This window comes from Vipera ursinii (genome assembly GCF_947247035.1).
Source record: "Vipera ursinii genome assembly, chromosome: 3".
NCBI lineage: Eukaryota > Metazoa > Chordata > Lepidosauria > Squamata > Viperidae > Vipera > Vipera ursinii.
In genome coordinates this window covers 107,674,194-107,691,596 of record NC_139516.1, presented here as the reverse complement: position 1 = coordinate 107,691,596, position 17,403 = coordinate 107,674,194, and the positions used below count along the sequence as shown (strand labels likewise).

Here is a 17,403-nt window from a genome sequence, read left to right as displayed (position 1 = left end):
TACAGTATTAATAATACTGCTCAATTTCTTGGTATAATCACCTCCAAGTACTGTATTTGTATTATTAAGAACAGGAGAAAGCTAGGTTTGTTTTTTTTTCCTCCCACCTTGGCCAGTTTTAAAAATTATATCGCCACCAGCCTCTTCTTGCTTCAGTCTTGAACCAAGGATTTCAGGTAGCCTTAGCCTGTATTCCATGACAGGGAAGGGACACAGAGGAGATGTTTCTAATAAATTGCATTCTGGACATTATTTATTTCAAATGTCATGTTAAACATATATGTTATTAATGAGAATAATTCCATTCAAAACAAAACAGTTAAAAGTGCTAAACCCGTTGGCTAGGTCATGTTAAAGACATCCGTTCTAGCATTCTGTTACATCTAAAAAAGGAGGGTTTTCATTGATCTGGCTAGTAATTTTATAGCTAAAATCTTAAAAATTAACATTTCTTGCCATTTTTTAAACTTCAGAATAATACCTTTTCATACTTACTTATTTAATTTATATGCCTCCAATTTTACTCTGCAAAGTGGTAATACTTCCTTATTCCACACTGTTCCATTGTTTTCATCTTTGCAGGTCCTGAGGTATTTTGACTATGTTTTCACTGGCGTCTTCACCTTTGAGATGGTCATTAAAGTAAGTGAGAAGGGAAGTGTTTTCCTGAGTCAATTGGAAGACAGTAGACAGTTTCATATTCATAGGTCAAGCTTTATCCTCTCTTTTCAAGAAAATGAAGACCTTCCAAAACATTTCTGGGAGCAATTTGACAATTTTCTTCCTTCAGTGTCTTGTAGTTAAAGTCATGCTTGAGTTTTCTTTAGCCTGCCACTTGCTGGAAGCAGAGAGATTTTTTCAGGATTGTTATTAAATATTTTAAATACATGATTAAATATACTGCTCAAAAAAATAAAGGGAACACTTAAACAACACAATGTACTGTACTTAATAGTAGGATGTATTATCTTGTGTTCTCTTTATTTTTTTGAGAACTATATTTTTAAAACTTCAATAAATGAAGGAACTCTGATCTTTTAGGAAGTCAGTTGGGATGGTCCTTAAGACTTATTACAACTTTTTCAACAAAATACTGTAGGAATTCTGGGAGATGGAATTCATCACATCGGGAAGACACCAGTTTAGGAAGTTGCTCTAGAAATTTCTCTTTCCTGCTGGGAAATTTTGTGATCACAATAAAGTAATGTCGAGTGCATTTTCATTCTGCAATTTGGCTAACCCCTTTTCTGCAGTTTGTCTTTCCTTGGCTATTTCTGATCCTCTCCCTCATCTGTTTCCAGTTCTTGGTATTCTGGACAAAACCCACACTAAACTATTGCAGAGTGCTGCAGACAAAAATAATAAGAATTAAAAAATAATAATGAAAAGCTTTGTATTAAAAAGAGTAGAATTATCCAAGACCAAGCTATTTTTTTCAGCAGTTAACCGAATCTGGCAACATCATTCAATGTGAGAATAGCATTAGCTGAGATGTTAGTGGAATCTCAGTTTATAATCACAAAAACGGTAACTTCCTCTTTGTGGGTGGCAAGTGTTGGCCTCTATAGGAACAGAATATAAAACAGTTTCTTAAGCAAAAAGAGAAAATTGGACTTTTTTTAGCAGAACTTTCTGCACGTCCCTATCACTTCTCAAATGTCACTCCTACTGAACAGAGTTTCTAAAAGAAGATACAGCGTTAGGAAGCAAAATTGTCCTTCTAATATTTTTTTTTTCAAATAAATTCTAATAGAATTGAAAGGCACTGAGGGGTTTTTTTTAGTTCAAGGTCCTATAGTGATTATTTAAGAAACTTTCTATCCTGTAAATTTGTATTATTTAAGTTACCTTTCACTTTTCCTCCAGGAGCTCAAGGCAGTGTACACAGCACTTTCTCCCCTACTTTTTTGTCAAAACAATCCAGTGAGGTCAGGTGAGCAAAAAGTTAGTTACTGGGCTGAAAGAATTACCCTCTGAACTTTTATAGACTTGAACTGGGTCTTTTCAGTCCAACACCTTAACTAATTCACACATAATACATTACTTGTATTATTGAAGTAATAGATTTTATATGGTGTGAAAAGGCCTTCTGTGGGACAACAAAGAGGCCTCCTTTTAGAGCAGCTGATGGTCAGTAGTTAGCTAAGCAGATTTTATTTCCTTTTTGATAACCATGTCTTATAAACAGTTATAAATAGGTTTATAGGAATTTTCCCCAATCCGCTACCTCTCACTTCTTGGACACCTATCTAGTATAAGCTAGTTAGGCAAGTTCTAGCATCACAACAGACCTACCCAAACTAATCTTTTTATCCCCTTTATCCTGCTGCTTGTGTCAGAGTGATATCAAAGTAGGGCAGTCCAAACTCGTTCCTTTTTTTAGGCATACGTGCAATGTTGTAACACATATAAAAAGAAGAAGTGGGATTTGTGTTATAGTGCCCCAATTCTGGTTTGGTCAGTCTGACATGGCCTCTTCTGGTGGTACTCCTGCTGATTCAACTGTTTAGTTTAGTTTAGTTTATTAGACTTATATACTGTATATACTGTACTGTAATATAAAACAAATTTGACAGAATTAACTTTCTAAGCAAACCTCTAATGGCATTTTTTATTTACTAATTTTAAAATGAAATGATAAGTATCTGTATTGTTACATCCATCTCCCACAATCCCACCAGCAACTGAAAATACCTCTTAAGCCTGAAGTGAATTATCCTTGCCATATGTATTTGCATATAAGCTTACTGCAGCCTCAGTAATGGGACTTGAATGTAAAGAGTTCATAATCAGAAATTGGAGCTTAGGCGATTCTATTCTTATGAGTATAAAGTATAAGAACTTTCCCTTATCTTTCTTTAGATGATTGATCAGGGATTAATACTGCAAGATGGCTCTTATTTTCGTGATCTTTGGAACATCCTGGATTTCATTGTGGTTGTTGGAGCGCTGATGGCTTTTGCTTTGGCGTAAGTACTTGCATTTTTTGGTTGGGTACAGATCATTTTACATAGGTGAGAACCATGCTACCAATGCTCAGAATTTCCTTGGCTGGTACATCAAAAAAACATCATACCACGTAAAATAGCATGCTTGTTTCCCTCACTGGTTTAGCCGTCAATCACACAAATTATTATAATGGTTAAATATGAGGAAATATATTGCATGTGATTAAAAAAATTCTAGTTGAATGGGTGGGTAGTAAGAAGGCATAACTGCAGACAAAGCAGATATATGAAGAAAATATTAATCTTGATTGACCCAGAATTTTGCCTGACTTCTAGACTTATTTTTTCTATATTAAGATCCATATAGCCGAACATACGATGTGAGCTTTAAAATCATACAATTCATTCAGTTCACAACAACACAACAGAATACATACAATTTCCACTTTTTAGGGTTACCAGACCTTTAAAATGTGTATCATAGTTTTCTGGGTCTTTATATTACTGGTTTGGAGTAGAGGTTTCCAGTAGCCATTACTTATCTTTTGAGGGTACACTGGATGGTCTTAAGATGTGCACCCTTCTCACCCCCTTTTTTGAGAGACTGACTCCTCCCACAAGAAATAAAGGAAAAGGAAAATTTAAAGAAGAAAAACTTATAATTTTAATTTTAAAGTTTTCGAAATGTTAATACAGTATGCAATATTGTGTGAGGTAAGTATAGAACTACCCAGTTTATAATACACAGCACATGACAAATAAGTTAAGCTTTAAAAAGAGTTTAAAACATACTGAAAAACCTTGCCAAGAATACTGCATGGACTTGTCTTGGCAATACTGAAGAATCAAACACTATTGAACAGAAGAAAAGAAAGACCACAAGACAGGCTCCGTGTTTTACAGAGCCCAAAGAATATCTCAGAAAAAATAATTATCTCAAGAGATTTGAAAGAAAGGAACTACCTTCATGCAAAATCTGATATATTCATAAAAGACTAAACTATCACCAAGCTTATAAAAAAGATGTGAAAGGTATTGATTTTAAGCACAGAAGTTCAAAGTTAACACAGTTTTGGCCTACAGTAATTGATTACTTCTTAGAGATAAATTGACCCCTGAATTAAAACTCTCTGACTTTTTTCCTAGACTGTCCCCAGCCTTTGGGGATAAGTACAGATGTTTATCAGAATTATTCAAGAAATGTACAGCCACTTCTTTTTCTGCTTCTCTGGAATTGCGCTTCTGATTTTAAAAAAAACCAGTCAATCTATATAACTGCCTATCTTCTTTGCTTCTGGTATTCAGATTCACTACCAAATTCTTCAAAATATGTTTGAGCTTCATGGTTTACTTTCAAGAATCCCTTAGGACTGACATTTTGTAAGACCTGGATAATTCTATGTTATGATCCATGACCTTTCCTACAAAAGCCATAGAAACCAAACAATTTTAAATCCATAGATCTAAACTGGAGAGTATTGTAAAGCCTATAATAAAACCCTGATAGTTGGATTTCAAGAAGGGTCAGTTTGGATCAAAGAAGTAACTTGAACATATCTCTCCAGAGCCACTTGCTTTCAAGGGGTTCCACATGTATTAATTGCCCTTGTCTGCAAATCTGAACTACTGTAGTTTGAACAAATGGTAACCAGCATGTTTCCTGTTGACTGCCTGCATTCAAACTCATAATTGCACCAAGGTGCCTAAAATAATTTTCCACTTGGAAAGATGCTAAGGACTGTTTCACCTGTCACTTGGGGCCAAATTGAACTTAATTAGAGAGATTAGGGTTTCCTGCAGTTGTTGTTTGTTTGTTTTTACTAATTAATGCTGCCAAGTAGCAACTGCTGCTTTGAAATTCAAGGAATAACAGCCAGTCACTCCTCCTGATGAATGCATGTGTACATCTGGGCTTGTAAACACATGTTTGTCACCATCACATTAAGCATTTTAAACATGTATACAACAAAAAAAATTAATATATGAAATGGCTCTTGTTAACTAAGCTGTAAATGAGAGAAGAAAGCTGGGTTCTGGGGTGAAAAAATTAATGGAATGCCAGGATATCAAGGCTGTGAGATGAGGTTATTGCTCTTTTCAGATGCAAATCTTCCAACAGTCTCCTTGTTCCTTTGCTCTCTGCTGATGGCCCATTTCCTGATCTTTTCTGTTTTCTTTCTGCCTGTCTATCCATCTGGCTTTGTGACTGTACATCTGGGCCTTTACTCACAGGAATGCTTTGGGGTAATTATTTTTCTTGTTTATCTTTTGGGGGACCCTAGTGAGGGAAATGGGCCTTGAATGGAAGAATTTGGTTTGCTTATCTGTCTGTTACATTGCTATCAGAAAGGCTGCTTGGGTTAGCACTAGGAGAAGGGGCAATGCAACGAGCTTCTCAGAAAGATTTCTGAGACAAGTCCTGTTTCCAATCTGTGTTTTCCATGAGACTAGGTATAATTACAAAGCATTCTATGCATACAATTTCAGCCTACGGTATATTGACTCTGCACCAAAGACTGAGATTGTCAAACTGTTTTAAAGAAATAAATTTCCTGCTATTTCTGGCAAAGTGTCAAAAAACAGAAGTTTCAAAATCACTTCATGGAGGAGTGTGAAATGTTTCTACTCCCAGCACCATAGTTGAAATGAGATTAAAAACAGAACACCACTTACATTACATCAAGAGAATGGAACAGCATAGGCCACAGATCATTGGTTATCGTGGTATTTTTATTGCCAAAGAAATGGAGTATTTTCTGCTCCATATGCAAAAAAACTTCTTTGAGTACATTTAATATACCACTTTCATTGGATTGGAACCACCCACCAGCTACTACTAAACTGCTCAGACACCCAAATGTCTTGTGCCAGTCCTGGGTACAAAAGGACCTTATGAGGCACAGCTGAATGAGGTACTACTTAATTACTATTTGCTAAGATCCCATTGTCTGTTTATTTCTTTATGGGGGTTATCTACTATGCACTTCCTTGAAGTCAAGTAAATTTACCGAACACATAACATCAAAATCTGAAGTGTAAATGAAGTTCCTAAGTTAACTAGGTAAAGGCAGCCCCATCAGCATTAGCATCCAAATATTTGGAATATATAAAAGGGAGTCTGATGCATTCTTAATTTAAGAATAAAACTTTGATGAACACAACACACACAAAAACACAAAGGTAGTTCTTGTTTAGCGACCACTAATGTGTATGTATATAAGTGTGTGTGTATATATGTGTGTATATACAGTATGTGTGTATGTGTATTTCTGTGTGTATATGTTTATATAAAAATAAGTAAGCATTCTGTTAGATCTAAAATTTATTTATTTATTTATTTATTTTTGGGACTTATATGCCGCCCTATCTCCCGAAGGACTCAGGGCGGCTTACAACAATAAAAACAATACAAAAATTAAAAAGAATTAAATAACAGCCCCAAAATAAATTAACTACAGTTAAAAATTAAAATATATTTAAAAACCCATCATCAATCCAGGTCAGCCTGATGGAAGAGAAAAGTTTTGAGGTCGCGGCGAAAGGACCGGAGGTCCGGGGCCATCCGAAGCTCAAGGGGAAGTTGGTTCCATAGGGCTGGCGCTCCCACAGAGAAGGTCCTCCCCCTGGGGGTCGCCAGCCGACATTGTCTAGCCGACGGCACCCTGAGGAGGCCCTCTCTGTGTGAGCGCACTGGGCGATGGGAAGTCATCCCCAGTAGCAGACGGTCCTGCAAGTATCCCGGGCCTAAGCCATGTAGGGCTTTAAAGGTAAGTACCAGCACCTTAAATCTCGCCCGGAAGACAACTGGTAACCAATGCAGCTCACGCAGGAGGGGTGTAATATGGGAGTATCAGGATGCTCCCATCACTAACCGCGCGGCCGCATTCTGCACCAGCTGAAGCCTTCGGGTGGTCTTCAAGGGCAGCCCCATGTAGAGAGCATTGCAGTAATCTATCCGAGAGGTAACAAGTGCATAGGTGACTGTACGTAGGGCATCTCGGTCCAAATAGAGGTGCAACTGGCGCACCAGGCGAACCTGGGCAAATGCCCCCCTGGCCACGACTGCAATATGATCTTCAAAACTGAGTCGTGAGTCCAGGAGGATGCCTAAATTGCGTGCCCTATCAATGGGAGGCAACACCTCTCCTCCCATAACCAAAGATGGAACCTCTTGGACAAGTCAAGATGCCGGTACGTAAAGCCACTCAGTCTTGGCCGGGTTGAGCTGGAGACTGTTCTTCCCCATCCAAATCCGTACCGCTTCCAGGCAATGGGACATCACATCGAGGGCATCACTGGCTTGCTTCGGGGTGGAGATAAAGAGCTGGATATCATCGGCATATTGATGATACCTCACCCCAAAACCACGGATGATCTCACCCAGCAGCTTCATATAGATGTTGAACAGGAGGGGCGAGAGCACCGACCCCTGAGGCACCCCACAATTAAGGGGCCTAGGGGTTGACCTCTACCCTCCTGTCAACACCGTATGTGAGCGGCCTGAGAGGTAGGAGGAGAACCACCGTAAAACGGTGCCTCCCACTCCCAACCCCGCAAGACGTCGCAGCAAGATACCATGGTCGATGGTATCAAAAGCCACTGAGAGATCTAAAAGGACCAGGACAGAGGAATAACCCCTGTCTTGGGCCCGCCAGAGATCATCCACCAGTGCGACCAATGCCGTCTCCATGCTGTACCCGGGCCTGAAACCCGATTGGTATGGATCTAGATACTCAGTTTCCTCCAGGACCAATGGGAGCTGCCGTGCCACCATGCTCTCAACAACCTTCGCAAGAAAGCGAAGGTTGGAGACAGGACAAAAGTTGTTTAAAATAGCTGGATCCAAGGCAGGTTTCTTGAGGAGGGGCCTTACCACCGCCTCCTTCAAGGCGGCAGGGAAGCACCCCTCACTCAAGGAAGCATTTATAACTTCCAGGAGCCAGCCTCGTGTAACCTCCCGGGCTGCATAAACCAGCCAGGAGGGACACGGGTCCAACAAACACGTGGCAGCACTTAATTTCCCCATGATCCTGTCCACTTCATCCGGAGTCACAGGATCAAACTCTTCCCAGATATTATCGGCCAAACCCATCGTTTCCCCCTCGCCAGATACTGCCCAGTTGGAGTCCAAGCCAGCCCGAATCTGAGCGATTTTATCTACCAGATACTCACTAAACTCCTCGGCCCGTCCCTGCAAGGGGTCCTTTCCTGTCCCCTGATTTAAAAGGGAACGGGTCACCCTAAACAGGGCGGCCGGGCGGTTATCTGCGGATGCAATGAGGGTAGCGAAGTGAGCACGCTTCGCCACCTCCATTGCCACAAGATAAGATCTAGAAAAGGATCTTAACTGTGTCTGGTCAGACTCGGACCGAGTGGACCTCCAAATGCTCTCTAGGCCCCTTCTCCGGCGCTTCATCTCCCGCAGGTCCATGGAAAACCAAGGAGCGAGCCGGGATCTGTGCCGGGTCAGAGGCCGCAAAGGCACAACACGGTCGAGAGCCTCCGAAGCCACCCATTGCCAGGCATCAACTAAGGTCTCGACCGGGCTGTGGGAAAGGGAGGAAGGAATAAATCCAAGTGCCGTCTGGAACCTATCTGGGTCCATCAGGTGCCTGGGGCGGAACCACCTGGTCGGTTCCGCCTCCCAGCAGCGGGGAGTGGCATGACGGAGGCTCAGCTGCAGGAGATAATGGTCTGTCCATGAAAGGGGTTGAGATGTTGGAGTAACCCCACCCAGACCATTAAACCACTGCCCAGAGATGAAAATGAGGTCGGGTGTGTTTCCCCCCTCATGAGTCAGACCCTGAATAATCTGGGTCAGGTCCATGGCTATCATGGAAGTCATGAACTCTCGGGCCACCCCCGACGCACCACCCAGGGAAGGCAGGTTAAAATCTCCCAGAACCATAAGCCAGGGAAACTCAACCGCCAACCCTGAGAAGGCGTCGAGTAGCCCGGGCAGGGCTGTTGCCATGCAGAAAGGTACGTGAGCAACAGACCCAACTGACCCCCAGGACCCCACCTCAGGAGAAGGGACTCACATCCGCCAATCTGCGGGGTGGTCTCCCGCGGACAAAGGGCCTCCTTAATAACAACTGCCACCACCCCGTCCCTATCCTGAGCCCGAGGCTGGTGAAGCACACGGAAACCTGGTGGGCATAACTCAATCAGAGGGACCCCTCCCTCTGGGCCCAACCAGGTTTCAGTGATGCATGCCAGGTCTGCATCAGGATGATTTTCATTAATCTGGCTAGTAATTTTATAGCTAAGTTCTTAAAAATTAAAATTTCTTGCCATTGTTTAAACTTTAAAGTAAGACTTTTTATATTTATTTAATTTATGTGCCGCCAATCTCACTCTGCAAAATGATAATCCTTCCTTGTCCCACTGTGTTGTAAAAGCAAACTCCTAGACAGGGATCATAGCATGTTTCATTGGTGAGGAAGAAGCAAAGAGGATGACGAATTTCAAAGGCAACACAGGACAATTTTCTCATATAAAAGCTCCTGACACAAAGGCAACAGACAGCAAATGCTGCTGAGCAGCAACTGAGGGGAACTTACAGAATTAAGGTGGTCAGACAGGCAGTAGTTCATTTTTCAGCTATTTTAGCACTGTTTCAGGATCAGTGCCAGATCTGGCTGCTTTAAAGAACAAGGATCTCCATTTCTAACCTCAATTTCAAATGCAGTCTTTGATGGGTATATTAGATTAGATAATCTTTATTGTAATATTAACCTTCAAAAATACAGCAGGCATGACTCATTAAAATCTGCAGTCTTATAATAGCTGTACAACTTCATTTTTTAGCGCCAGTCTCCTAGGCTGAGTTTTCTGATGTTAGAAAATTCAGCATCAGGAAAAGAAAGAAGAAAGCGTTTCAAGGTCCAGGGTTGAGTCTTTCATCAAACTCCCAGCTCTGGGGGAAATTTAAACCAATGATTGTGATGTCAGAAAGACTTATTTTAAAAAGTGGAAAGGATATTGTGACAGATGTTTCTCCACTTTCATTTCCCCCCTGCCAATCTGTTGTTGACAGACTTGATCATTTTGGTGAGAGATGGTTTAGGATTGCCCAGTTCATCTATAACTTTATTGAGTAACTATGTGGTTTTCAATTTAAAACTAAGGCAAGGTATCTGATCCTTACCCCACTGACACTATCCTTAGCAAAGGTGAACTGTACAAAAGCTGGAACAGAGATCATAATTTGCCTTTCTGCCCAGCTTCTAAGTTTGATTGCAAGATTGTGAGTCGTCTCCCAAGATCATTAAAAGCTGTTATTGTGTGAAGTCCTGACATATTGCCATAAATGATAGCATGAATCTGTGAGAAACAATTGTTTTGGTTACATAATGCTGAAAAATATTGAGATGTGTGTATGAGTGTGTGAGAGAGAAGCTAGACAATAAGGTGGATTACCCATCAACAATTCAAATTTTCTTTCACTAGAAATTCATAATCGTTCCCATTTTATATTTGGAAGACATAGAACCTGTCTAGAAAGCATTCTGGTTCTGTATACTCCATCAAAAAAGAGGATTTTCATTTCCAAAGAGAGTTTTGAAAATGTATAGTTTTGTGTAGTGTTCCTGTACAGGTGCAGTGCACATTACTACAACTTTTTAGAACTATACCAAACTGGGGAAAACCATAGCTGGTGTTTGCTTATCAATGAACAAAGGTAAATAGACAGGAGAAGGCAATGCTCTTTTCTAAAAAAAAAGAAAAGAAAAAAAAGGTGCTGGAACTCAGAGGTGCTGTCACTGGGAGCGATGCCAATGTCTTGCTACAGTGTCGCCGCCTGTCCTTTGCACCCCCGCCCCTCCAACTTGGAGCCACATACCACGGGGATTCCCCTCCCCACAGCCACCGTGGGGATTCCCCTCCCTGCAGTTGCCACACCGCGGCCCGTGCTGAGCCCCCACACCCAGACCTGTGTTCCTTGTGGCAGTGGTCCAAATGGCTGATGGCCTCCGGCACCAGCACTCATTCACTTACTGCCCCGTCGCTTCCAAATGCAGTGAGTGAGTGAGTGAGTGAGCAAATGGCGTTTGGAAGCGTTGGGGCAGTAAGTGAGTGTGTGAATGAGCAAATGGCATTTGGAAGTGACAGGGCAGTGAGTGAGTAAACGAGCAAATGATGTTTGGAAGCGTCGGGGCAGAAGCAAGCGAGCAAGAGCGAGCAAGAGGCCTTTGAAAGAGACGGAGTGAGTAGGGGAGAGACTGAACGAGGTGCCTTTGAAAGAGACAGAGGAGTGAGTGAGAGTGACTGGAGGCTTTTGTGAGCAAATTGTGAATGAGGGGGGGCTTTTGCAAGCGAAGGGTGAGAGAAAAAGGGAAAAGTGAGAGGAAGAAGGGAAAAAGAAAAGGCACTGACTTCTGACTTCCTCTGTTGCAGGAGTAGAAGGAAGCATTAAAATTGAACCTCAACTTTTTGCTTTTCTATAATATTATAAGCTAGCCATTTCTATAACAATAAATGAATCTAACCAATGAAACCTAAAATACCCCCCCTTTTTTAAGTCATCAAGTTTTTGACATCTTGTTAAGTACTGGTAGTGCTTGAATATTGTCATGTCCTAAAAGTGGTACAATTTCTGAAAAGGTTGAAAAGCCCTGATGTAAATGCAGCCTAAATTGTTTATTGCCATTCTATTTGCAAATAATATCTATCTTACGTAGTTGAGATGGTGTAGTTGGGCAGCAGGGAGGGGTGCAAAGTTCCTGCCTTCACTGCAGACAACTTGCCTGTGCAACATTTGCCGGCCGGGTCTTTTGGCATGCTCAGCAGCAATTCCTATTGGCTTTTGAAAGCCAATAGGCCAGGTGTAGGCAACCTTGGCTCTTTTATGACTCATGGACTTCAACTCCCAGAAGATGTTACATAACATAACATCAACTGGAAGATGTTAAACTGTCCTTCTGTTTCTTTCCTTCCCAAAAATTGTGTTAATGAGTCCTTTCTAAGCTCTGCTGATCAGCTTGTCCTGGATTGCTTTGCCGCAAAACGGAACGGTTTGCAAGTTGCAGTTGAGACAGCCCATCTCATTTTAGATATATCACATATAATTGAAGATTGTAATTAGTTGCGTGTGCACGTTCAGCAAGTGTGATGTATTTGTGCTGGCATTTCTAGGCCTCTTTCCAACCACATCCAGAAAAATTTGTAACAAACATTGGAATTCTCAAGGCCATGTTTGGTATTTCCTAGCAATTTGTTACTGGAAGGAAAAAGCAATCCCTGCTGCGTTACTGATCCCAGAGAAGCATTTGCATGTATGCAGATATCCTTAGGGTGCCATAGTTATGGATGAAAAATATTGGTTGCAAAGTTGGCATTTCTGGATGTAATACAGATATTTTGGACTTATTTTTGTTTCTTTGCATGTTTGATATTTTTAAAAAGGCATATGCTACTGACTACGCTTATGCACATATGTAACATCTTTTGCTAGGATACATGACCACTGCTTGTCCAGAATGTGAAAAGTGAAAGATTGTGACTAAACAAAATTGTAATGTACAGATAATACCACCAGAAATTATTTTAGCCTTTTTAATAAATGTTGTTATTGATGTAAGCTCACCATGGAAAACATCATATATTGTTATGTATATACTAGGTTAATTGTTTAAAGACTAAAGGGCAACATAAATAGATTCTAAATAATCTATTTTTCAAAACACACAGCAGTCCAAACAGTAAAAGTAAAGTCCAAATTAAGAATATTTCATACTTAAGAATTGTTTAATTTAAAGTGGTTTAGTTGTAATAGATGATTATAGATTCAAACTAGTTTTCAAGAGTATGTACAAAAGATACTATTTTTTTCTAGCATCAGCTAAATTAGACATATTACATTGAGAAAAATGTTTCTCATTTCTTTCCTGTTACCTTTATTGATTTCATTGCAGAGATGGTAACATAGGAAATAGATTATTTTGTTATCTAATTTTACCTTCCAAAAGACAGAAGCAGATGAAAAATGTGAAGTTCTTTCCTGTTGGCTTTTTTGAATTAGCTGTTTTAGATTCTAAAAGTTTAGTTCCTAAAGAAGTAACCTTGTAAATAATTTTAATGTCCTCCTCTAGTGCAGGGTAGGCAACCTTGGCTCTTTTATGACTCAAGGACTTCAACTCCCAGAATTCTTGAGCCAGCCTGGCTCAGCTTGGAAACCTCTCTCTTTCCCCTCAGCGTGGCTGGCTCAGGATTGCTGGGAGTTGAAGTCCACGAGTCATAAAAGAGTCAAGATTGCCTACCCCTGCAATAGGCTTTCGAAAGCCAATAGAGGGAGCTTTGTTTGCAAAAAAAAGGTGCTGGAACGCCATTCTGGGTGTTCTATGAGGGAAAAAAAGCCCTGGGAAAAGGGAATAAACAAATTGTGAAGATAATATGGGTCTGAAAGAAAGGGTGCTTTTAATGCCATGTCACTCTCCCCCCCCCTCAACTTTGGGTCTCTCCCTATCATTTTGAGAAAAGAATAGGTGAAATTTATATAATAGCAATATTTTCTTTTCTAAATGCTTCTGTGTAAGAATCCCATCTCATAAAACAACTTAGGTTTCTATGCAATTGAAACTCACAAATAGAAAATCTTCTTAAGTAATCTCCATATAGATGGGATGCCAATTGTCTTCAGAGCTTTTCTGCAGATAAAAACAAGCCCTGTGGCTGACTTGAACCTTTTCCCACAGAAAACTAACAAGCAGGACAGTGTCAAAGAAAAGCAAGGGATGCAGCAGTCATTGCACTTGTCACACAGCCTCGGGAGCAAATAAGGGGAAAAGGTTGCTCTACCTTATTTTTTTATTTTTTATTTTAATTCCATTTATATCCCGCCCTTCTCCAAAGACTCAGGGCGGCTTACAAGCTTAGCAGTAGCCTTCATTCTATGTATATGCCTGCTTATTAGGGCTTTCACACACACCCCAAGCGGCATTATTACAAAGTCAGCTTAATTGTCCCCAACAATCTGGATCCTCATTTTACCTACCTTGGAAGGATGGAAGGCTGAGTCAACCTTGAGCCTGGTGGGACTCGAACCTGCACTAATTGCAGGCAGCTGGTGTTACTTAAGGAGGCATTAGCCCACTGCTCCACCAAGGCTCTTGTGCTAGGAAAGAATTTATATGGTAGAAAGCAGCTTCAAAAACAATTGCTCTGAGGTTCATGCAATGAGATCAATGTCCCACTCTGCTTCTCTTTGTCGCTATCTACTTGGAAGAAAAGTCTTCTTTATCCTGAGCCTTCTTTTGAGATCCAATTATATTTGTTGCTTTTTCTGCCAATAAATTGGCCAGACTGCATCACTGGCTCACCAAAGACAGTAACAACAAAGGAGAATATTTGCAGCTCAGGGTTGAAATCAGAAGTCCTTGGTATTCTCTGAGGTTCATTATGTTGGGTAATGAAACATCTGCAAGAAAACAACCAAGCTCAGAGAGCACCAAGGACCTCACATGGAGAACAATATTTTTCATATTTAAAAATATCTGGATCTCTTCCCCAATGTGTATATTTGTTTTTTAATAAAAGAATAAAAGCATGAGGGGGTATCTTTAAAGTTGCATTTTCTTGTCCAAACAGCTTCCAACCAACATTAATATTTTATTTGTTATACACAAGTGGCAGTGAATTATAGTTTTAAAAAATGCAGGTTCATTAATTTTTGCTTTCACCTAGTAAAATTGCCCCATGAATTTTTGAGATGTAGTCTTACCTATTGTGCCCACGAAGTAGCTACTGATTTGAAATGGGACCCAAATTATGCCAACAGCCCCAGGGCTCTTGTTTGTCATCTAAAACTAATGTTAAGCTCATTTCTGCTGCTGGATAAAAAAAATTAAAATGATGCCTTATAGATCTGGAACACATATTAAGTGGCTTTCATATTTTCTATAGAAAATGTACAAATTCCATGTGAAAATCCAAAACTAATCATAGAAAGTCGCAGAGGAATTTCAAAGTGATTGAGTAATAAAGTAGTAGATGATATTTAGGACTGATATGTATAAAGTAATGCACCATGGAAAATAGCTTTACTTATCATTCTAATTATAAATTACACAGTGTTAGGTCTAAAACTAATTGTTAACACTACAATGTGATCACTGTAAGGTCAAAAAGTATTGGTACAGGATATTATGGGGTTTCATCTCAAAATATTTTCTACCGTTAAGTGTATTGAACACAAGATCAATACACAGAATTGAAATGCAGATTCATTTTGTAATTATAGGCTACTTTTACACCGATTAATATAGCAAGTCCTCAGTTTGAGAAACAACTGGGACTAGAAAGTTGAGGCAACTACATGATCAGACCCAATTTTTGGCATTTTTTGTTGCAGTCATTAAATGAATCACCATGGTCATTAAGCAAATGGTGCAGTCTTTAAGCAGACAGTATGGTCATAAAGTGAACCCACTCTTTCAAATGAGCATTTTTGCTTCAAACCAGTAAAAAACACCAGAAACCAGTAAAAAAAGTCGCAAAGTCCTGTGACTGTAGGACACTGCAATGATCATAAGGCAAGTTGGTTGTGAAGTGCCTAAAATGAGTCACATGATGGGGGTGGGGTGAAACCATTTATGATGGTCAGAAATGTTTTATGGGCCATAAAGCACCTGTTCTGAAACCATCATAACTCTGGATGGTTGTAAAACCGCAGTTGTATGTCAAGCACTTCTGGTAGTGGTCTGAGAGGCCTAAGCAATTATTATTTCTTAAGTTTGAGCACTAAGACACATATAAAGAGTAATTTTCCTTCAGCATCATCTTATACAATGGCACAGTCTGACATTTTGTTAGAAAATGATGTACTAGCACATCTATTTCAATAGAACATAGAAAGAACAGTATGAGAGACTTTTTAGAAGCTCAAGAAGAAATGCTGTTGAAAAAGGTGTAATATAAAATATACCAGGTCTTTTATATATATATGTAATTTTGTAGAATTTGTTCGTGCTCATTTTGTTTTAATTTTCTATAATTTTTCCCTCTGTAATGTGGACAGGAAAATAATATGTCAGATAAAATAATAGCTAGATATTAGCATCAATTATAATTTAGAATTTAATTGCCAGCAGAGCAAACAAAGCTTGCATCTCTCTTTTACTCTCTCTTTTTCTGTCTCTCATAAAAATATTAATTTGGTTTATTGTTAATTTGTGAACAAAACATGGTGAATAAAATCTGTACAAAATTTTAGAGGGAAGTGGCTAGTGCTATGCAGTTTAAGAATGCACATCACAAACTGGCAGATGATAAGGAAGACTCGATAGTGAAAGCCAAACTTTCTTTGGGAAAATTTGTTTTCCACTACTAATCTTTTCATAGAATAATTCCTGATATGTTTTAAGGATTCCTTGCTTTTTCAGGTTTTGACTGAAAATCATGTGCCTATGGGCGAAGTTGTTTTGGGGTGCCATAGGCCTCACCAACAGTGGATCAATGATCTGGGTAGGGGGGATTTAACCATCCAACCCCTGTCATGGTCCAATCATTTTCTTCTCTGGCTAGACTTTCAGTACACCACCCCCCACCACTGGGAGGTGGAACCGACCAGGTGATTCCACCCTAGGCGCCTGATGGACCCTGAGAGGTTCCAGACGGAGCTTGGGAGAGGGTGGCTGCTGGGGCCTTGGATCAAGTTGTCCCTTTGCGGCCTCTGACCCGGCACAGATCCCGGGTGACCCCCCTGGTTCACCGAGGGACTCTGAGAGATGAAGCACCGGAAAAGACGCCTAGAGAGCTGTTGGAGGTCCAGCAGATCTGAATCTGATCGAACACAGCTAAGAACTTATCTTAAGTCTTACCTAGTGGCGATGGAAGTGGCAAAGCGTGTTTACTTTTCCGCTCTCATTGCGTCCGCAGATAACCGCCCAGCTGCTCTGTTTAGAGTGACCCGCTCACTGCTTAACCAGGGACTGAGGGATGACCCCTTGCAGGGTAGGGCTGAGGAATTTGTACAGTATCTGCAGGACAAAATCACTCAGATCTGGAATGGCTTGGACTCCGACTGGGCGGAATCTGATGGAGTGGAAAGGGCAGGTCTTGGTCATACCATTTGGGGTGAGTTTGACCCTGTGACTCTGGATGATGTGGACAGGATTATGCATAAACTGAGCGCTACAACTTGTTTATTGGACCCATGCCCCTCCTGGCTGGTTTCAGCTGCCGGGGAGGTGACAGGGGGCTGGCTCCAGGCCGTGGTCAATGCTTCTTTGACAGAGGGCGTCTTCCCCTCTGCTTTGAAAAAGGCGGTGGTGAGGCCCCTCCTCAAGAAGCCTGCCCTGGACCTGGCCTCGTTGAATAACTATTGTCCTGTTTCCAACCTTCGCTTTGTAGCGAAGGTTGTTGAGAGTGTTGTGGCGCGTCAGTTCTCGCAATTCCTGGATGAAGCGGACTATCTGGACCCATACCAGTCCGGTTTCAGGCCTGGCTACAGCAT

The 17,403-nt window shown here is 40.7% G+C and overlaps 1 protein-coding gene across 1 annotated transcript in view; it reads left to right on the top strand.

Annotated features, from left to right (window-relative positions):
• CACNA1E (calcium voltage-gated channel subunit alpha1 E) overlaps positions 1-17,403 on the top strand; it is a gene marked incomplete at its 3' end in the record, with an annotated part of 392,449 nt that overhangs the window by 317,178 nt on the left and 57,868 nt on the right. Inside the window, exons 25-26 of the mRNA XM_083358506.1 lie at positions 583-642; positions 2,863-2,969. Coding sequence (XP_083214632.1) covers positions 583-642; positions 2,863-2,969 — 167 coding nt within the window. The remainder of the gene's footprint in view (positions 1-582; positions 643-2,862; positions 2,970-17,403) is intronic.